General features: G+C 34.9%; 2 protein-coding genes and 2 long non-coding RNA genes across 5 annotated transcripts; 1 reads left to right on the top strand and 3 right to left on the bottom strand.

The window, feature by feature from the left end:
• Nucleotides 1-4,961: 4,961 nt before the first annotated feature.
• On the bottom strand, nucleotides 4,962-6,040 carry LOC120122000. The gene is made up of 3 exons (XR_005516034.1): nucleotides 5,997-6,040; nucleotides 5,068-5,123; nucleotides 4,962-4,980 (listed from the first exon to the last, which is right to left on the bottom strand). It is a non-coding gene; the product is annotated as an uncharacterized LOC120122000 (long non-coding RNA).
• A 1,991-nt stretch (nucleotides 6,041-8,031) lies between these two features.
• Nucleotides 8,032-13,653, top strand: LOC120121998 (tRNA(adenine(34)) deaminase, chloroplastic-like). The gene is given in 6 exon segments (XM_039141256.1): nucleotides 8,032-8,750; nucleotides 8,753-11,212; nucleotides 11,215-11,773; nucleotides 11,854-11,941; nucleotides 12,896-13,023; nucleotides 13,267-13,653. Coding segments are annotated over 6 exon segments (3,945 nt in total). The 5' UTR covers nucleotides 8,032-8,311; the 3' UTR covers nucleotides 13,538-13,653.
• Nucleotides 13,654-13,880: 227 nt separating this feature from the next.
• Nucleotides 13,881-16,112, bottom strand: LOC120121999. 2 transcript variants are annotated; one of them, XM_039141257.1, is made up of 4 exons: nucleotides 15,910-16,112; nucleotides 15,720-15,825; nucleotides 14,889-15,017; nucleotides 13,881-14,102 (listed from the first exon to the last, which is right to left on the bottom strand). In XM_039141257.1, the coding sequence occupies exons 1-4, from the start codon at nucleotides 16,035-16,037 to the stop codon at nucleotides 14,022-14,024; spliced, it is 444 nt and encodes a 147-aa protein (XP_038997188.1). In that variant the 5' UTR covers nucleotides 16,038-16,112; the 3' UTR covers nucleotides 13,881-14,021. The 2 variants fall into 2 exon arrangements, with proteins under 2 accessions (XP_038997188.1, XP_038997190.1); XM_039141259.1 differs by having other exon boundaries at nucleotides 13,992-14,095; nucleotides 15,910-16,111.
• A 2,692-nt stretch (nucleotides 16,113-18,804) lies between these two features.
• LOC120122061 lies at nucleotides 18,805-19,462 on the bottom strand. Its single transcript, XR_005516042.1, has 2 exons — nucleotides 19,222-19,462; nucleotides 18,805-19,039 (listed from the first exon to the last, which is right to left on the bottom strand). It is a non-coding gene; the product is annotated as an uncharacterized LOC120122061 (long non-coding RNA).
• Between the last annotated feature and the right edge of the window lie 2,762 nt (nucleotides 19,463-22,224).

Here is a 22,224-nt window from a genome sequence, read left to right as displayed (position 1 = left end):
ACTTCGATAATGGTCGTCTTCTTCGATTGCCACTCCTTTGGAAGAGAGTAGATCATCTTCCTCACAAGCTTCTCATTAGGGACTACTTCTCCATATCCCTTAAGACCGTTGACAATCACAGAAAATCTATCCGTCATAGCTTTGATGTCTTCATCGGGTTTCATCTTGAAGTTCTCGTAGCTATGGTTGAGAAGACTTTTCTTTGATTCCCTCACTTCGTCGATTCCTTCATGAGTGACTTGGAGCTTATCCCAAATCTCTTTGTCATTGGAACAAGATGAGATTCTTCCACATTCATTTGGGCCTAAAGCACATAATATAATATGTATAGCCTTAGAGTTAAGCTAAAAAATTTTCTGCTCTTCTCTACTCCAATCGTTGTACTTGCCAGTAGGGTTGCACAGAAGTCGGATTTCAATCCGATCCGGATCGGTTTTTATCCGATCCGGTTTTTTCCCATAGAAAAAAAACCGGTTTATAAAATAACTGGTTCGGTTTCTAACCGGTTTGGAGGGCCGTATATCCTAACCGGTGTAACCGGTTTTGGTTTTAAAAAAATCAATTTTTTTAAAAAACCGGTTATAAAAAAACCGATTTTAATATTATTAAAATTACATCATCATCAATTGCAACAAAGTTTACGATAATTGAAATACTTAAATACTTCCAAGTTTGATAAATTCAAATACTTAAAATCTTCCAAGTTCGATAAATTCAAATACTTAAAAACGATCACAAAACCCCCCCAACGGCTATATTAACGGCTAGTTTTTAAACCCAGACCGGTTTTTTCGGATAAAAACCGGTTTTTTAACCGGTAAAAAAACCGGTCTAGGTTTTTTTTTCCAAACCGGTTAAAATAACAGGTTTAAAAAAATCCGATCCGGTTAAAAAAAACCGGTTTTTCCCAAATCCAGTTTCGGATATTTTTTTCGCAAAATCGGATATTCGGATTTTTTGTGCACCCCTACTTGCCGGGTGGAGAGGAGTAACCGTCCATGATTGAGTTCCAAGCTTCTAGATTGTAGGATTGAATAAAGTATATCATCTTATTCTTCCTATGTGCATAATTTGCTCCATTGAAGAATGGTGGCTTGTTGACCGGTTGTGAATCCATAATAGGATATTCTTCAAGATAATAAGCATCGGAGGAAAAAGTCATTTCTTTGTCGGTTGCGTCAGAAATTGGTAGAGCTTCTTCGAGGATCGTCTCAAGGTGGTTAAACCTTCTTAACGAGTTAGGCTCTGATGCCAATTGTTGGGATTTTATAAAGCTCGAATCGACAACCGGAATCGCTTGCAAAGAGGGTCGGGATCAGTTTTTATGTTTAGGGAGTAAGGAGATTAAAAGATAGATAATTGTACATCGATTTAGAGTGGTTCGACTTCTCAACCAAGTCTACATCCACTACCTTAGCTCCTCACCAAGGATTTTCCAACAAATTCACTAATTTGTTCTTTCTTTTGATGACAAAGAGTAACCTTACAAACTCCCTAGTTTTTTTGGGCTAAACTAGAACATTTCCCTAACTTTTACACGGGATTAGCTAGAACCTTTCCCTTTTACAAAATGATAAAAGAAGTAAACAAGAAAACCTCTCTAAGGTAGGTGTTTACAAGATTGAGCTCACAAGAAAAAATATTTACAAGAGAAAGATGAAATAAGAATGAAAAACTCTTCTCTTGTGTTTGATTGCTTGGATAGTTGTTCTCTTTATTCTTCAAGTGTCCTTAGCTTGTATTTATAGCTTGGAATGTGTTTGATGTTGTATATAGCCGTTGGGAATGTTTTAGAGCCTTTTGGGGATGATTTTTCTACTCAAAAAGGCTGCCCATAACATGGTGCATCGGTGCACTATCATGGTGCATTGATACCCCTTCATTAAATTCAAATAAACTAGCCGTTACTAGCCATTGCAGCCTTCGTGCATGGATGCACAACATGATGCATCGATGCACAGCCTTGATGCATCGATGCACTAATTGCATTCGGTGTTTGAGTGCATGGATGCACTAGTGCAGGTGCATGGATGCACTGATGGGATGCATGGATGCACTGCAGGGGTGCATGGATGCACTTTGACACCCTTGAGCATTTTGGCTCAAATCCAAATTTAATGGACTTTGAATTATTTTTGAAACATTTTAAAACTTTGAATAAATTCAATTAAGTCCAAAAACATTTTGTAAATTCAATTCAAGTCCAAAAATCATTTTGCCTTAATTTGTTATATCAAAACATAGTTCAACACTAGCTTTTTCATATTTGTGATTTAAGCCTCAACTTTTACCAACTTCCCAAAATAATCCAATTTCACATTCTAGCATCAATTTCAACACTCAAACATTAATTTCCAGCATAATACATCAACTATTGCACATTTACACGTTAACCCATAACTTTTCCATAATTAGAAAATAGATCCCCTAACTTTCTAAAAATTACAAAATGGTCCCAAATTTTTCTAAGGCTTGTAGAATACTTCTTACATCATTTCCATCCCCTACATAATTTTTTCAAAAAAATTCATCTCCGTCCTTATCCTAGGTCGAATACTTTGAAAATTCAAGACTAGGTTTTTCATGATTTTACTCGATTTTGATTTGATTCGAGCATGAAATCAACCTCTATTAAAACTTATAAAATCTCTACAATCAAAGCCCTAATAAAATTTAATCATAATATAAACTTTCCTAAATTAGGGTTTAGGCCGAAACATCATGGAAGCATTTCTAGGAAGTTTTGATCATCATACAAGCTTGGAAACGATTCTAGACCTCAAAAACATCAAAATCATCATCAATTCCATAAACCCTAATATGAACATAAACCATAGAATTTGTTATATTTGAACAAAAGCAAGATTAACATGCAATAATGGTACCAAATGATAGCATTTTTCAAATAGAACAATTTTCTATTTCATTGCTCGATCCAAAATCCAAAGGATATTTGCTCAAAAAATTTTTCTCTTACCTTAGGACATGAAGGGAAAAAATTGAGCTGAAATTGGCTTGGTCTCATGAAATTTCTCCTTAATTTCATGTTAATTTATCATGTATTTAAGCTTAAATGAATATAAAATTCATTTAATGAGAAATATCCATTTTACCATTAATGAAACTTGATATTTACCTTCATAACAAGCCACATAACCCTTATCATCTTTATAAAGTCAAATATAAACAAATTATTGTGCCCTTTACAACTTTGCTCATGTCATTTTCCAAAAAATTCAATATTGCCATTTTCATCCAACGATCCAAATTGAACATGAAAATAAATTCTCAAATCCAATACTTCATATTATTTTCCATCATTTTAACATGTGGAAATAATATTTCTAAGCTTAATTTAATTCCATTCAAATTTACTCAATTTCTATTCGATCCGATTTATCTAATTTTTACTGGACTTTTTTTCTTTCTTTTTAACAAAATTTCCGGATCAAGAATACATTTTCCATAAAACCCCACTCTCAAGAGTAAACTATCCATTTATGGAATAAATTTTTTGGGGGGAAAATTATCACTTAGGTCCTTAAACTTTTCCTAATTTTATACTATGGCCACTAAACTTTTAAAATTTACATTTTGGTCAATGAAAAAGAATCAACCTTTTCAACTCAACTCAAATTTGACTTGATTCATAATTTTATAATATCGACTAAAAAATGTTTCAAATTCTAGTTGAATTATAAAATAGAACTCGAATAACTCTAATTTTTTAGTAATTAGTGAATTAATTTTTAAGTTTGAGTTGAATTCATAAACTTTGTATGATATATATATATATATATATATTGTGTACAATTATAGAAAATCATTTAAATTAGAATTAAATAATATAATAATATTATAAATATTTATAATTAAATTCAAATAACAATTCGAACGAATTGACTCGACTCGATATTTCAAATATAGTTAGAGTTTATAAAATAAGACTCCTTAACTCAAATAACTAAAAACAATTTAGGGTAAATTACACATTTAGTACTTAAACTATTAGCCCTTATTCGTTTTAATACCTAAAGTTTCAATTTTTTAAATTATACCTAACGTTTAATTTTTGTTTCATTTTAGTATCATGTTGTTAAAAATTTAATGGATGGGCTCGTCGGCCTTCACGTCTACAGTCCCAGGTCGTTGCATCTGTCTTCCAATGAAGCCAAACTTTTCAACCTGTACCTTTTCGATCCCATGAACGTGATTCCGACCTCCGTTTCAGCGGAAAATGCCTTTATCTCCCCAAATTGATAATGAACTATTCAACTTCTTTATCCTCCGATCTTTGTTGTAAACCGTCCGACAGGCCTAAAGCTTGATTATGTTGGTCGACTCGTCATTCTATTATGGTCCATCATTCGGATTGATCGTCCATCCACCGAAGCTATGTTCCATCAGCCCGTCTGTTAAATTTTTAATGGAAAAATACTAAAATAAAACAAAAATTAAATGTTAGGTATGATTTTTTAAAAAATAAAATTTTAGATTCTAAAATAGATTAAAACCGATAGTTTATCCAATTTTTTTAACTTTGACTCAATTTGATTCAAAGCTCCCCTAGTCACTGCAGCGTTAGCTAGGCCTGTAAACGAATCGAACGCACACGAACGGAGGTATGCTCATTTTCGTTCATTTAATAAATAAACGAACATAAACGAACACGAACATAAACGAACAAATTTTTTTGTTCATGTTCGTTTATTAAGGAATATAACTTGTTCATGTTCGTTCATTTAATAAATAAACGAACATGAACATAAACGTTGGAGACCTTACAAACCATTGTTCTTTCATGAAAAATAGTCGACAATGCAAAAACATACATAAATCATAAATAAGCTATATGAACATAATAAAGTCTTAAAGTTAATTTGTTCAACAAAACAATCTTCTTGAAATCCAAACAACTTCAATAATATTCGTAACATATTCAACTTGCATTCATGATCAATCGTTAATTCATCATCCATCCTGATCAGAATCAAACAAATAAAATTATATTAAATTAAAAGAGTTATAATAAAAGATGAAAAGTATACTAAATTAACGAGGTTATACCAATTCATTCATCCTCATTTTCAAGGAAGCTCAACATGTATGATATCTTCGTTTTGCTACAACAAATCAAAAAACAAAAAATATATTAGTCATTGTAAAACCAAATTCAATAAAGCTTAAAACATAAATATACCTTGTTTTTATTTTTCTCCAACCCATAGTATTGACGATACCAATCAACTCCACAAACAAGCATATTTACCATCTTAGTTCCTAAAGAGGATCAATGCGGATCAATAACCCTCCACCACACTGAAAGCAGATTCAGAAGAAACAATAGTGACCGGAATTGCCAATATATAAACATCCATTTTTGACAAAATGCTAAATTTAAGATTGTTCTCCTTCCACCATCCCAAGGCATCAAAATATACACCATGCTCACCAATTAAAACTCCTTCCTCCAAATAAGTGTCCAATTTTGACTTGACAAATGTAAAAGTATCGACACTTTTAATATGTTGGTCATATTAGCTGTGCCAGTTTTAATACATTTACCAAATCGACTGAATAAGGAGCTAACACTACTCTGAGAAGTACCTCAGTAGTGAAGTAGAGCAGATAACAGGAATATCAAATCCCTTTTCGAATAGGGAGACAACAGACCTCAACCAGAAACATGTACAATGCAAATATAAAAGATATAAAAACATGGAACTAAAGCAAGAACTACATTATGCCTTAATTGCTATTCCTAGAGCAACCGATCCATTCAAGCGAACTCAACAAGATTGATAAAGCTCTTTGAAATTGAATGCATCTAATCTAACAAGGATAGTTAAAAATAAAGAAAGGAAAACAAATCCAAGCATGAGAGAGAGTAAAGATGTAACCTTGATTTAATAGACCAAAAAAGGTTGAAACCCACAAAAAAATCCCTAAATTCACACCAAAATTTAACAGACCAAATTTTTTTTCAAATTATTTACCTTATGAAATCACGTTCAAGATGCCAAGATGGAGGGAAAGAGATAAAGCTCTGTCGAATCGTTGCAGTTGAAGACTTGAAGCTCTGTCGAATCGTTGTAGAAATAAAAATTGTGGAGAGTGGGGAGAGTGGAGAATCAAGAATGGCTGAGTGACGGGCTGGAGAAGAGTTGAGAAAATATTACTTTTTAGATTTAGGGGGTGTTTGGATTGGGGAATGTGGGATTCCCATGGGAATGGAATCCACATTCCCCCGTTTGGTTAGCCAGGGAATCCCATTCCCGGTAATGTAAGATTACCAATAGTGGATTTTTGAGGTATATTACCGAGAATGTCATTACCTCCCTTTTCTTAGGTATTGTTGGATTACTGGCGTTTTGGACTAAAATGTCCTTAAAAAAATTTTCTTTCAAAAATATCATTCTTCTGTCATTGAATAATAAAAATTCTGCGAAGGTTAAATTACAAATTTATTCTTAAACTATTTTATATTTACAAAAAAAGTCTATAATTAAAATTTTATATGAAGTTCAGTGGTTAAAAAAAATTTACCCTTTCATTAAATCTTTTTATATTTTCAATTTTGTAAAAAAAATTATATAGATTTTATGAATTTAAATTTTTTAAAGAAAATATATAAATATTTTCCAACTTGTTAAAAAAATAAATATATAATAAGGACAATTTGGTCAAATATACATTTTAATAATCTTTTATTCTTTTAACTAAACATGGTAATCTTACATTTCTACTAAGCCAACCAAACACAAAATACAACATTGCCAGTAATCTTATTCCATGGTAATCTTACATTCCCACTGGTAATCTTACATTCCGTGAACCAAACGCACCCTTAAGGTTTTTTTGTATTACCGCTTAATTGCTTATGGGTAAGGACGTAAAATTGGGTTAATTATGGAGTTGGTCATCAGAATATCAGATTAATTAATACTTTTAAGATACATATAAATTGGTGACCAAAATTGATTTAAGAATATTGAGTTAAACATAAATGAACGCACATAAACGAACATAACCGAACGTTTACGAACGTAAATGAACGAACGAGACCTATGTTCATGTTCGTTCATTTAATTAAACGAACAAAAAATATTGTTCATGTTCGTTCATTTAATAAATAAACGCACATAAACAAACTTCCCGCCGTACGTTTCATGAACGATTCGTTAAACGTTCAGTTTATTTACAGGCCTAGCATTAGCCTGAACCAGAACCAGATCACGTGAGATAAAGATACAACCAGCACTAGAGACAGAGTAGTTTTACAATTTACACTGTTACTGCTTATTGGTTTAATAAAAGGTCTAACCATGGTTTTACTCCCTTTATCATGTTAAATTTAGGATTTAATCCTTACAATTTGAGATGATTTAATACGCTCTTTATAATCTAACTAGTAAGTTCAAATTGATATCTTGCTGCCACTAAACTGACCGAGTTGATATTTTTTATTCGATTATATAATTAGAGAGATTTAAAAATGTAATCAATCATATTCAATTAATAGTAAATTTGTGGGGAAGTCTCACGTGCGATAACTTAATATTAACTAAGGAAAGACTATCGAAAATGTTATTATTTTTTAACATTTCCGATAAAAATACCTTTAACATTATTGTTTATACCGTAAATGTTAATATCGACCACTTTATTAGAAATGTTAAAAAAACATTAATATTTTAGATAAAAATAATAATGTTTTAGGTAATTTTTTATCATAAATGTTAAAAAAATAATAACATTTCTGATAACACATTTCCTTAATCGTATATTAAGACTGCCGTACCCGTAAATTTATATATCAGTCAAGTGTACAAAACTCATCTCGTCACTTCAACGACAATACTTAAAGGTCTGCACCTACTTGTGATACTATAAAAGTAGAGGGATCTATTTATATAAAATTAAAAGGATTAATTCCTAAATTTTAGCACAGTAAACGCACTGAAACCATAATTGGACCAACAAAATTTTTACAATTACAATGTACAACTCAACGAGTCTACCGAGTTCGGAAAACAAGAGAGGCGTGAACTCGACGATTTTCCCCTTCAACTCAATCCTCATCATCGTTCTCATCCACCAGTTCCAAACTTTTGCCTCTGGGGATCTAAAAACATTATCTTTTCAATCCAACAAAAGTGTCTTTCTTTTCCATGATGTAAATGATGAGGATAGTCTGATCTACGCATGCCCGAAATGAATGCAAATTTAGTCTGAATCCCAGCGGATCCGAACAATCCACCAATTCCTTCAAGGTAAAACTTAAAAAGCTTAAACCAGATACCGAACAATCATGTACAACACTTGCAGTATTAGTTCAAGTGTGTTGTCGCTTAGGAGAAATGGGTCTCTTTCATTTTCATCCAACGATTGTTCTTCCAACGTTTTCAATCCATCACTTGACAAAACCCCTTTCTTATCTTCATCGTCGCCGCTATGTTCTTCTTCATGTTGTTCATCTTGTGCTTCTTGTTGTTGCTCCGCATTTGCTGCTTCTGCCACACATAGGATACCCATTACCCCTTGCTTTTTGTATGGATTAAGGCAGTCTGCCCTAGTTCACCGCTCACCTTCTAGGAGGTTCATTTCAACTGCTGGATACCGCTGCCTTTTGCGGTTTCCAAGCTTCGATCGAGCTGCTTTCGAGGTTTCTACTGGTAGTAGGGTTAGTAGGAAAAGTAAAGGGAGGCTTGGATGTGTGGTTTGGGAGGATAATACAGCTAGTTCTAGGTATTGTTAGGCGGAGTCGATGCCGCTGAGGCCATGATCAGCTTATTGAGTGAGGAAGCCGATGGGCAGTGTTTAGGTACTGGAGAAATGAATAGGAGTACATATACGATAGCGGAAGTGAACAAAGCAAAGCATTATAATAGCAAGTTCTATAGCCTGAAGAAGAAAAGTAAACAAGTTGACAACAAAACAAGCCACGGTAACCAATGCAATAATGAAACGAAGCAAAAATTGCAATTGGATGAGAGAGGGAGGCAGAAGACTAGAACTTTGGGGTCAGATATGTTGGAGAGTGATTCTAAGGATGAATATGACCCCATTGCTGTTTTGTCAAGAGAAGAGAGTAGAAGGATGGCAGAGAGCAAGTCATCCTTGAGAGCTGAGCATCGTAGGGGAAGGACAAGGAGTTCTAGTTGCTCATCTTATTACTCCTTGTCATCTTCGGGGGACTTAGAGAGTGACCCTGAGCTCTCAGAACAAGAGCAATTTGTTGCGGAATCAATAAGGGATGAGACTAGCAGAAGTGAGGGACAGGTTGCAGCAGGCCGGAAGAGGGACAATGCAGGGGGAAAGAGTGTTGATTGGGATTTAAGAAAAAAGTCAGAGAAGAAGCTTGCTGAAGTATCTGCTGAAGAAATACAATCTGGGGAAAAATCATCGCAAGAATTTGCAAGAATGGTGAAGAATGATGCAAGTGACTATGTGAAAAGATCTAGTTCCCATGAGCAACATGATGTCGAGGACTGGGAAATAAGAAAGCAGCATACTCGTACAAATAATCAAGTTATTGGGCGGTCTGAATCTAGAAAGAAAAGCCAGGACATTAGAGAAATGACAAAGATCCATGTTAGTGATGTTGCCACAACTTCCCATGAGAAGCAATTCACTGGCAGGGAAGCAAATGTGAGAGAGTCAGAAATCCGAGACAGTGCTGAAAAAAATTCTACTTTGCAGCGGCAATCTGAATCTAGAATGAAGATTGAGGAAGAAGATAGGAATCTAGTTCAGAGTCGGTCCGGATCGAAAATGAAGATATGGGAAGAAGATACAACCATGGCCCAGAGTTCATTTCAGCAGACAAGAAAGCAACATCAGCAAAAGGATGAAAGGATCACCGGACAACTGGAAATGAGAAGAAAATCAGAATGCTCAAGTGAAATTAATGAAGCCAAGAACAAGAAGACCTCAATATTACAGTCCGGAACACAAAAGATGAAATGGGATGATACTTCAAGCATAAATTTCAGTTCTGATCAAAAACTACCTCATAGAATTGAGCCTGGTAAAGGAATGCAAGCTATTACAAATATATCTGTTGTTCATGCTGACAACACTAAGATAGTTACCAATACTCAAACAAGTTCTGGAGAAAGATTGGTTGAACATGAAAGTAATTTCTCTTCAGGTTTGGGTTGGATTAATGAGAGAAGTGAAATACATAATGAAGGCACTGGTAGAGTTGAGCAAAAGAAATCAAAAAAAGAGATCTTGAAACCTGCTAGCGTATCAAGTTCTTCTGGAAAAGCCGAGGAGGGCTCTAGTTTTCAAGCATCTTTGAGTTTAGTTTCAGAAACACGAGAACAACAGTCTCATGCTGATTTAGAGGAATCAGAAAAGAGAGGCAAAGAGGATGTTTTGATGCCTCCTCATCCTCAAGTCATAGCTGGCGGTCTCCTGCATGATACCTCAATGACCAGGATTTTCTCTAAGGAGGCTTCTGATAAAACTTCAGAAAGTGGCTCTGCTACCTCATACATGTATTCAAGAGGAAGGACTGCATTTGCACACCATGAACCGTATGCGAGAGAAAGGAGTGAGACTTATGGGGAGTCTTTAAACATGACTACCTGTGAAGATTCTCTGGGTTCTGCTCAACGGTTAGAGGAATCATCCTCACAATTTCTTGGGGAGTTTGTTGAGAAGGCAAGGCATGATATCTTAATTTCTGGGGTCCAACAGGGTAATATAAGTTCTGACTTCACTTCTTCATATGAAGGCGATAAGCATGAGCCAAGTTCTTCTGGTCAATATGGCAAGGAAGAACTGAAGATGAGAAGGCATTACTTGAGGCAGTCATCAAAGGGCTCTGGAGGAAAGGGACCCTCTGATGAAATGTGGGATGTAAAAGACCCATCTGTTCAGGAACCCCTTGAAGCAGAAATTCCTCAGCGGACTTCTACATCAGAGCATGCTGTCATAAAGAAAAGTGGCAGGTCCTTGTGGACCCTTATGGGAGATATCGTTCGATTGCGATGGAGTTCACATGCTCAGACCCATAGCTCAAGTTCAGCTGCAAGATCCCGAGGAAGGACTTCACCAGACGAGTCTGTTCGCAATGAGACATGGTTTTCTGGTCATGAAACAAATGAAAACAGTGAAGAAAATCTGAGAAGGGAAAGAAACAACCTGGCTTCGGAGGGAATATCTCATTGGTTGGGACAAGGAATTCAAGGTGAAGGAGATTTTATGACCCAACAAGGACAACTGAAAAAGTAGGAAACCTTGAAGGGAACATTTCATCATCTTCAAATATATTAGAAACTGCACCTGCATCAGAAGTTATTTCATTGACCTCACAAAAGGAGAAACATGACAGGAGTAGCTTTGAGGTAGCCCCTTCAGACAAGGAGGTAATACAGTCATCTTTACCGTTTCCAGCCGGAAGCACAAGAACAACTCTTGTAATAGAAGAGATTCCAGAACCTGATAAAATTAAAATCCAGGGAAGTGGGTCAATAAGTACAATGGGACAACCTCTTGGTGCAGGACTAGATGAAGCATCAAGGTCTGAGGGTAAGGAGGGGGAACTAAAACAAAGAAAACTTCAACGGACCAAACAAGTTCCAAGAGATAGATTTGATGAATGGGAAGAAGCATATAAACTTGAGTGTGAGCAGCAGAAAATTGATGAAATGTTTATGAGAGAAGCATTGCTGGAAGCCAAGAAAGCTGCTGGTTCTTGGGAGTTGCCTGTTGGGGCAGTACTAGTTGAGCATGGGAAGATAATTGCTCGTGGTTGCAACATGTGAGTTCAATAACCCGACATGCTTTTCGATTGATTGATTGATTATTTCTTAATGTTTTGTATTGATTATCTAATTTCAGGGTAGAGGAATTACGAGATTCAACTGCGCATGCAGAAATGATCTGTATACGGGAAGCTTCGAGCATACTACGTTCCTGGAGGCTTGCGGTACTATTTCTCTTTGCTGTTCTGAAGTGTATTTAACTTTTTGATGTAGGGGATGTCAAAGCATCTAAAGCAGTTCGTCAATAGTTATAGTTTCACTACTAACCAGGCAATTTGCTGAGAAAACATGAAAAGATATGTGCACCTAAATTTCTCTGATATTATGGATTATATGTTCAAATATGTCATTACCAGCAAATCCATTTTCTAACTTGCAATGGATTATGAGCCTAATTGTCTAAAGGTTTTTAGCTTTGTAGTTATTGCGGGAAGCTTGATGAACTTGTTAACCTACCTACTATTATGCCATAAACATGCATTCAATTTTATATCCAAATGATGATGTACCATACTTGATAAGAGAATATAATTCTAGCTAGCTTTCTGTTTGATAACAAAATTCATGTTTTTATTCCAATTGTTGTAATATCAGAACAAATATCTTTTCGTTTATATGGTGCATGAGATAGAGCCTTCTTTCAAGCCAAACTCTTGGACTCCTGAAGTAGAAGAATCTCATTAGATCTCGTCTCTCTAATTGTGTTTTGATTTAGTTTATATGGTTGCAGGTGTTGTGTCCCTTTTGTATTATGTTCTGTTGCATTGTTTTAATTCTATTGCTGGAGGTGTATTTAGAAATAAGGTGATTCGATTGTGACTTTGGATGAGGTTTTATGAGCTTAAGGTGTTTGTTGTAATGGTGAATATCACCATAGGAGGATATTCCGTGTTATCTTTTGTATTGGGTATTATTATTAATAAACTTTGAGGTACTCTTTTCTTCCTTCCAATGTTCGTTAACATATTTCTTAGTATGTGAACGAATACGAAGGGAGTTTTTAATGAGACCTCCAACTTCTATCAAAAAAAAATATCTTTTCGTTTCCCTTTTTTAATGGTTCTATAGTCAAGACATTCTGTGACTCTTTTTAGTGATCGAATCTTTTGCCCCTGCAGGATACAACACTTTATGTTACACTTGAACCATGTCCCATGTGTGCTGGAGCAATACTTCAGGCAAGAATTGACACTGTGGTGTGGGGAGCTCCCAATAAGCTTCTAGGAGCAGATGGCAGCTGGATACGGTAGGAATTATGACGATAAAATTCTTTACCCGTCACCGGTCCTGGTGAATTTTGTAGTACCGTGATATTTAACTGTTATATAGCTTGAATTTGTACTTTTCCATGGTTTGAAAATTGCAACATAACATTCTTGCCAAGACAAAAATGTTGCTGATTATCGCATGTGGTTTTGGTCTTGATACGGGCTACTAGAGAAATATAATTGTGGAACTCTTCTTAAGGAATTACCCTATATTTTTGCAGGCTTTTCCCCGATGGAAGAGGAAGTGGTTCAGAAGTGACAGAGAAGCCAGAGGCTCCGGTCCATCCATTCCATCCAAATATGGGAATCAGACGGGGGATATTGGCATCGGAGTGTGCCGATATGATGCAACAATTTTTCTATCTCAGGAGAAAGAATAAGGTAAAGAATGCAGAGCAGTCCCAACCACCATCTTGTCTTCCTATAACAAGTCATCAATCAAAATTCTTTACCAAGATGCATGATTTCTTGCATTTGATGTTCTGTTTGTGAGATTGTAGGAAACCAACATGCAGTTTTTTTTATTAGGTTCTATAAAGTGTTTTATGAATGAAATGCTAATTTTCTTCCAATCAAATTGAATGTGTGATAGATTATTAGATTTGGCACTCTTTGCCACATGAACAACTGAATGGCGGACAAGGTTCATTGTCTATTTCTTAGCAAAACCCTTCTTAATCTTCCCCATATCTGTATCTTCTTATCATATAAAAAAAACACCATTATGGCAAAATGTTCTCAGTTCAAACTTCAAACTCGATCAACATGATTGCCATTCGCCTCAAGCGAGAACTACAAGTGCAAAAATAATAGAAACAGATATGAATAACACCAAAGCTGAATAACAAAAATATTGGCAGCGTTTTATTGCTTATCCATCCTATTCTTACATGATTGATGAGAATGAAGCATAATTGGAATCATAACTGTCAACAGGAATCGATATATATATGTCAACGGTTAAGTTGATCTGTCTTCACATTTCAACCCTTAAGTCATACTCGACAACAAGGCCAAGATTGTCAGCTAATTTGTGGTATTGGAGACACCCTGCACACTGATAAGAAGTCAGGAGGTCAAAAGCATTTTTTTCTTAATTTAAACAATTATAACTAGTTCTCTGCCAACACAGATAATATATTTGCACTTTTGTTTTCAATAATCAATCAAAATCTTAACATCACTTCTAGAGGTTTTCAAGATAAAAGTTAAGAGACATTTTCAAGAAATTAATGCAGCTGTTAAAATGTTTCGTTCAACTTCAAGAATAGATAAATATTGCAAACTTTTGATCCTCAAGCTACTAAGGGCTACCCCCAAACCCACAAAACACCATAATATTAATAGAAACCAGTATTGTAAGAGCCTATAAACTGGAAAACAAATGAACCACTACAAAACTGAAAGCTTAATTGCAGTGGAGAAAAATGTAAATTTTACACACACTGAGGTCAATATTTCATTTCCATAGCTCTTGTGATAGTAATAAAAAACAGCAGACTGGATCAAATACATTTTTCATATTACCATGCTTTATACTGCCATAGAAAGGTTTGTCTTCTAAACCATTTATGATGAAAACATTAGCCGTTCCAATAAATTGCCCGTTCAGCTCAGTTGGTAGAGCGCAAGACTCTTAACCTTGTGGTCGTGGGATCGAGTATCACGGTGGGCAATTCATAATTCTGACTACCTTACCTCCCCTCACCCCATTACATATGGGAATAGGGTCAGCTAATAATTAACCGTTCCAATCTAAATTATTTAAACCCATTCAATTATCAAGAAACATATAATAAGAACCTTTCCTGATAGGAAAAAAAGAAGAAACAAGGAAATATACCTGTACATACACAAGCCCGCGTTCATAGGCCAAACGGTTTATTAGCCTCTCTGTTCTTTCGCCACATTCCCCACAAGTGAACTGGACTGATAAACTTCTTCTTGGCAATTTTATGTCAATTGTTGAACCCTGCACAAAGATCATGCATCACAAATAAAAACCTATTGGCATGTAGATGTTGGATTATCTCTGGCAATATAATGCAAAACCCATCAGAGCATCTGCAATTGCAAGAACTGTAGGAACAACATGCTTTCTTGAATTTTGAACTTCCAATAAAAAACATGTAGTCTTCCTATTCTTCCACAGATAACTGCACATTCTCATCATACACAAATATCCCAAGAACTGTAAAAAAAGAATTTACAATTCTGTCTCCCAAAACCTCAGAATATTTGGCATCCCCAAACATGTCCAACCTCTCAAATGAGCAAATCTGATATTCTGTTAACTTGAATTGCAAATTGTAATCAAACCAGATAGTGAAGACTATTGTTGAAAAAAAGGAAATCTCATTGAGTTTGTGGCAAGGTGAACTGAATTATTGATATGTCTAATGAAGGTAGACACTAGAAGTATACCAAGTGCAAAAGTAATCGTTTTTTAAACCCTTTTCCAAAAGAACCATTTTTGGGGCAATTCTCCCCCACTTAAAAACTCATTTTCCAGAACATATTATATGTATAAGTTTTCCCTTGCCGATTAAGGTTTGCATAAACAAGAGCAATAGCAATATATTTCCAACATATATAAAGGGAAAGAAAAGAGTAGCAGGAATAAGGAAACTCAGATAATATTTGAGTATACATGAAGTGAAGAATTATATCGTACAGAGTTTGAATTAGCTGTATTTTCATTTGGGTCTGTTGTAGAATCAGAAGCCAAAACCCGAACTGCTCGTTTGGGTAGCACCAGCGAGGGATGTGAAAGTTTCAGGCTGAAAAAGAAAAGAACAAAAGTAGGTGAATTTGAAAGTGAGACAAGGGGAAAAGAAAGAAAAAACCCAGAAATTAAGGATTACCTGGGAATTGGTTTGAAGGGGTTGTAAAATGAAAGGGAAGTGATGGGTTTGTAATTGTAAGAGTGAGAGGTGAGTTTTGGGAAGGAAAGAGTGGAGCAGAAGCAGATACCGCTCGTTGCTGAAGCCATTGTTTTGTATTTGTGTAGCTGCTGCTGCAGTTGCAGTGACTATGGATGAATATTTTGGCCGACAAAGGCGTCTAGTAATAGTTACCTTGTATGTAATTGAAGTTGTTACGACTTATTATTACTTTGATTCTTTTTATGTCGACAGAAGGCATTAATTTTTTTAGGTTTAAATATAGAAAAAGGTGTCTAACCTATGTCTTTTTTTTTAATTTAATGTCCAATGTTTATTTCGTTTTAATTTGATACATAGCATTACAAATGTTATCCATTAGGTGTCTGGTCGTCAACGGCGTTAATTTTCCCCATTAAGTGACACATGTCACAACCTGATAATTTCAAAAAATTTATTTAAAATTAAAAAATTAAAATTATATATATATTTTAAAAAGAAACACAAATTTTGAAAAAAATAAAAACTTTGGAAACTTTCATTTTAACCCCTAAACCCATGCCGACCGTCGCCTTTTGCCATCGATGAAGCTCTACCTGACCTCCCCTCCCCTGGAGATCAAAACCCCTATGAATTCGTGATCGATCGACGGTCGATCGACCATCAGAATCGTGTGGGATTACGATTTTCATCCTAGGACTTGTGGGGTATAAAACGTTGATTCGTCATCGTTCGGTCACGATTTCATGGGGGTTATGGTCGCTAAGGGGAGGGAGGTTGGGTGAAGCTTCATCGACGGTAAAAGGCGATGGCCGATGTGGGTTTAGGGGTTGAAATGAAGGTTTTTAAAGTTTTGAGTTTATTTCAAATTTTGTGTTTATTTTTAATATATATATATTAAAAATAAATCCATAAAAATCCATTAGATCGATTGTGGTAATCGACTGTTTGATCAGATTTGGTGGTCGGTCGTTTTCTGTTTGGTCGACTGTGTCAGGGGAGGGGAGGGGAGGGGAGGGGAGAAGATGGCACATTGTTTTTTCTAATATAAAATATTTTAAAAAATTCAAAAACATCAAAACATGACATGTGTCATATAATAGGAATTTTTAACGGCGGTTAACGTCCGGGCACAATGATAACGAAAAAAATATTATGCACCTATTTTAACATAAAATTCTTTATGCATTAAAACGTTTTACAAGACAAATTTTAGGCACTTATTTTTTTATTAAACTTAAAAAAAAAAACTACAACAATAACATGGTTCCACCTGGGAAATTGTTGATCCGAATTGGATTCCGAGACCAACCTCATCTACTTGGTGAAAGGGAAGTGGCACTGACACTGTCTTTACTGCCCTGAACTTGCCGGGCATTATTTAGATGCTCATTCTCCAACATGAACCATTAGAATATTTTGCTCATTAAGCAACAAGTGTGCATGTTGATGGGACCAAATGTCTAGCCCCGTGCTGTGCTTGCACAGATTCAGCAAATATTAAACCACAATCTCATTCTTTTTCTTGTACTCAATCCCTGCATGTCATTCAAAATTTTGTTCAAAACAGGCTCCACACCATTTTTATTTCTCATACTTTATTTATGACACCATCCGTTAGTTCGATCGAATAACTGCGAAGCCTATTCCTTACATTTCATATTTTCTATCCAGTAAGACCAAGAATCTTACTTTCGTTTGTGGAATGGCATTAATTAATCTCAACCAAAATAAATTCAACTGTTCAAGTTCTGTGGGACAAAATATACCTGCATCTCTCTCCAGTAATAGGGTAGGAAGGACACAGCATGAGCAAGATCTTTGTAAAATGCTTGGGTCTCATGCAATATCTGTGGTCTTGAGTTTTGTGGCTTCCAATTACATATGTAGTAACAAGCCACATACTCGAGGTTCCTAAGCATCGGCACATTGGCATCCAAAAAGGTGCGTTACGGTTGGAAATTTACCGGTAACAGGAGACCGGGAATTACTCGAACCTGGGCGTACGAATACCCTTTTGTGACCAGTGACAAGTGCAGAAACATGATTCCAACAACAGCTGCCATTGAAGTAGTACAGATTAGGAACACATCAAACCAAGAAAGAACAATAGACTGTTTCCATATCTCTAAACACGTTGAAAGAGAGTATTAATCAGACGAGATAACACCGAGAACTCTATATCTTTATACACCTTGAAGCTCACTACTTGCCTAAGTACAGGATAGGCTGTTTCCATATAGACTGAATCCAGTAGTCTTCTGTACATCCCAGTGAGATGAGCTATGATGATGTATCCAGGGACAAGGGCCATTAAACACCCAGTAAAGGGCCCTGAGCATGTTTTGAACCTTAAGCCAATTAGTAATATTCAAATTTTATCCAGGTAATCTAGGAAAACAAGTGTTGCATTCAAACTTAAAACTATGTTAAGGATAAACGGATAACATAATTGTTCTGTTGAGATGTCTGATACGATATGGTGGAAACATGTACTAGATATTTATCTAGATTCTGATCTTCCATTATGGACGACATAAAACACTTGTTAATGTTGGATGTTTGGGGACTTGCCGACCTGTAAGTTTTGGGATACCAAAATTTCAGGAGATGTGAAATATAGATAATCAAGAAAAATATAAAAAATATCTAAATTAATTTTAAACGTTTCATGGGGCACGACCGCACTTCCAATACCCTGGCCTATGTCCATCCCTGGCTGTACCGGCTGTTTATCCCTGGCCTATGCCCCTCATGCAATGGAAGTGTTTTATGCACGCAATTACTGGAATAAATTGGTCACAGATGGATAAATGTTAAAAACTTGATCAATATGGTGAGGTTGTAATGAGGGACTGCTTGTAGACGTTGAGTATATGGTATAATACCCTTGTAATGATATATATATGGTGTCTTATTTAATCAGTACAATATCTTTATCGAAACAACTTACAAGAAAACCCTAATTAGTTAAGTTTCCCTGATCATAACACAAACACACACATATATATATATTATATAAGCTTATATATTTAGTATCTTAAGCCCTAAAAATCTGCTCTTGCATTGGGACTGGCATCTACTGCTTGGTCGCTGCTTTCCCACCTTTTCCCTGAAGTGCAGAGAAATCCATCAGACATTAGACTCCATTATCATTCCTCACAAACATAATGATAATATATATATATATATTCGAGGTGAGATCGAAATACCTAGTAAAAGTTTTTAATTTTAAATTGATTTAAAATGATCGGATGAATACATAAAGTTTTAAACTCGACTATTGCAAGTTACCTTCTTAGCGGCGGGCTTTTTGGGTTCCAGAGGCTTTTGAGTAGCCTTTTTGGCGGCAGGCTTGGAAGCAGCGGTGACCTTTGAAGTTGAAGCTTCCTTCTTGACCTGCCCAAAGAGTTGAGTGCCAACAGGCTTTTCAGCCTTCATTGATGCCATTGCTAGCTCTTGAGAAATTCAAATTAACTAGCAGTAAAAATTAAAAAACTTGGCTAAGCACATAGCTATATCTAAATTGGTGTTTTTTGCATGTATATATAGAAGGTTTTTACAGTTGAGCCCAGTGGATGAAGGAATTAGAATGGGTGGGTTAAAAGATTCCAACGCGATAGGAGGATGGTGGAAGTTTAAGAGAATATGGAATAACCGACCTCAAGACATGTGATATTATGTGATCAGAACAACTATATATACTCTTAGGTATTATCTTACAGTATCAGATTCATATACTTCGCTTAGAATTTTTGTTAGTCTCTTTTGTTAATTACTTTATATTCTTCCTAAATTTCATTCTCGATGTGGTTAGATTTTGTTAAATTAAAATCTATAATTATGAGCACATCTTTATAATGTATATTGATAGCATAAAATATGATATAAATTAAGTGACCAATTGTATCATAATTCATAAGGTATTAGAAGTATAATGGAAATAAAAATATAGATACCATTAAAGTTGTATTTATAATTTGATGAGAGATAAAGTTATAAGTACATTCAATAACTGATTCTTAAATCAGTTATATAAAGGGGTTCTAGTCCCCAATAAATAGATTATCTCACATTTTCCTTTTATCTCGTCAGAGAATTTACATTGGGAATTTTATTCTTGTTGGAAGATCCCAACCAAAGAAATATTTAAGATTTTATCATATCAATTAATTCAGGTAGACTTCGACATCTAGTATTTTGTTCTTGATGATTTGACATTATTAGATCTTGAGTTCTTGATTTTATATCAATTAGGGTTTGGTTCAAACAAGTGGTATCATCGTATGTCGTGTTGAATCATGAAGAGTCGAATTTTGTTTTATTTTTTCCGATTTGATTTGTTTCTAAAGTTTGAAGGATTTGATATTTGAATTAAGATATATAGTATTTAGGGTTTGTTCATCTTTCGTGCAATTTTGAAATTTTCAATTGCTTGTATGTTGTGATAGTCCTGTATGATTAAAATGTTTGAATGGTGATTGAATAACTGGATGAAGAATTTCTATTTGATAACTTAGAGTTTAATTATCACCGGTTGAGATGTAATTTTGAGATTCTATATGGAATTCACGACTAAGGATACTGATAAGGAATTATGAATTTTTAATTCATAAAGACAGTTTTCTTAATTTACGTTTATGAAATTGGCCCCATTAAGTATTAATTTTTTTAATCGATAAACTCCTTTCGACAATAGCAGAATTGATTGAATTCAATTGCTTCAACATACAATTGATTTTTTTAATATTTATAATAGTTAAGGATTCACTGTTAATTTCTCAAAGTATATGCAGGGATGGCAAAGGGTCGGGACGGGCTGGAATTTTGCCTGTTCTGACTCCGACCCGACACGACACGTTGAGACTGTAATTCGATTCTGACTCGATTTTGATTTTAATATTATTTAATCTGACTCGACTCTAAAATTAAAATAAAAGCTCGACTTTAACCCGATCCAAATCGAAATATATAGTTGGGAAAAAAATCGAACAAAATCTCAAAAGTAACCCAACATCCAATATTTTTCCAGTTTAGCCTAAAATAACTTATTTTTTTCACAACAATTACAAAGACAAATCCCTAAAAATCTCACTAAATCCCTAAAAACATGAATCTTCACATAAAAATATAAGTTTTTTACAACAAAACTAAAAAACATTATGCTAAATAAAAAATAAAATGAAAACAAAGGAAATCAAACTGAATAAAATGGTAAAAAAAAACAATTAAAGTTATATTTTTCACAAACAAAAACAGGTATATATTCGAAAATCTTTAGATCTAAAATCCCTAAAAATATAAAAGTAAAAGGTAAAAAAATCAAAAGGAAAAGTGGAGAACATCTATGACCATCTAAGAGATGAAATAGAAGAAACAAAAACATTTGGGTAAAGAGGATTTGAGAGAAGAAATGGAAAAAAAAAATAGAAAGGTAAAGGGAAGAAAGTGGTAGAAGAGGAGAAGAGAAATGAAAAGAAATAAATCCTAAACATTTATATATATAGGATGACAGTTTTGTAAATAAATCAAATTATATAATATAATTAAAAAAATCCGGATTGAGTCAGGTTGAAGATTTTTTTACCCCAAATCCGACTCCGACACGAACTTGAAAATTCCACATAAAACGTCCGACCTGAACTGACCCGAACCTGAAATTCAAAGAAAAAATTCACTCCTCTCAGGTCAGATCATGTTAGAACCCATCGGATTCGAGTTATTTTGCCATCCCCAAGTATATGATTCTACTTTGGTTGAATTCAAAGTTTTTATGATATAGTTTAATTTTATGAATTCAATTTATGCTCTTTGCGGAGATAACGAGTAGCCTTGCCGAAGCCCTCTTTTGATTATAAAATTTTTCGACAGGGAACCATTCACAATTATTGAAATAGAAGCTGTGGATAGGCACAAGCTAATCCATCTTCTCCATCTGTTGTCGAGCCCCATTTGCATCATTACGAACTCTAAAAATTTCCAATCAACGAAATCATATGCCTTACTAAAATCTACTTTCAAAATCAACGTTTTCCTCTTCCTTTTCTTCAAATCATCTAAAACCTCATTCGCTATCAAGGCACAGTAGGAGATCTGTCTACACGCGATAAACACAAACTATGATTCCTCTACCACTTCATCAATACATCTCTACCACTTCATCAATACATCCAGCTAACATCTTGGATAAGACTCGTGCTAGAATTTTGTACAAGCTCCCCACTAAAGAAATTGGTTTGAAATCTTCAATACGCTCAGGGGCACTCTTCTTAGGGATTAAAGTTAAGAATGAATGGT

Source organism: Hibiscus syriacus, unplaced genomic scaffold (assembly GCF_006381635.1).
Source record: "Hibiscus syriacus cultivar Baekdansim isolate YM2019G1 unplaced genomic scaffold, ASM638163v2 tig00110384_pilon, whole genome shotgun sequence".
In the NCBI taxonomy this organism is placed as follows: Eukaryota; Viridiplantae; Streptophyta; class Magnoliopsida; order Malvales; family Malvaceae; genus Hibiscus; species Hibiscus syriacus.
Note: the sequence above shows the minus strand (reverse complement) of the source record. Positions and strands in the feature narration are given on the sequence as shown.

Bases quoted from the DNA above. Each gene is read 5' to 3' on its own strand.
- LOC120121999 (XM_039141257.1), bottom strand. From the start codon at position 16,037: ATGGCTTCAGCAACGAGCGGTATCTGCTTCTGCTCCACTCTTTCCTTC. The intron at 15,018-15,719 runs GTACGATATAAT...ATCTTTGTGCAG, and splicing joins ATACAGCTAATTCAAACTCT to GGTTCAACAATTGACATAAA. The intron at 14,103-14,888 runs GTATATTTCCTT...ACTTCTTATCAG, and splicing joins GCGGGCTTGTGTATGTACAG to TGTGCAGGGTGTCTCCAATA.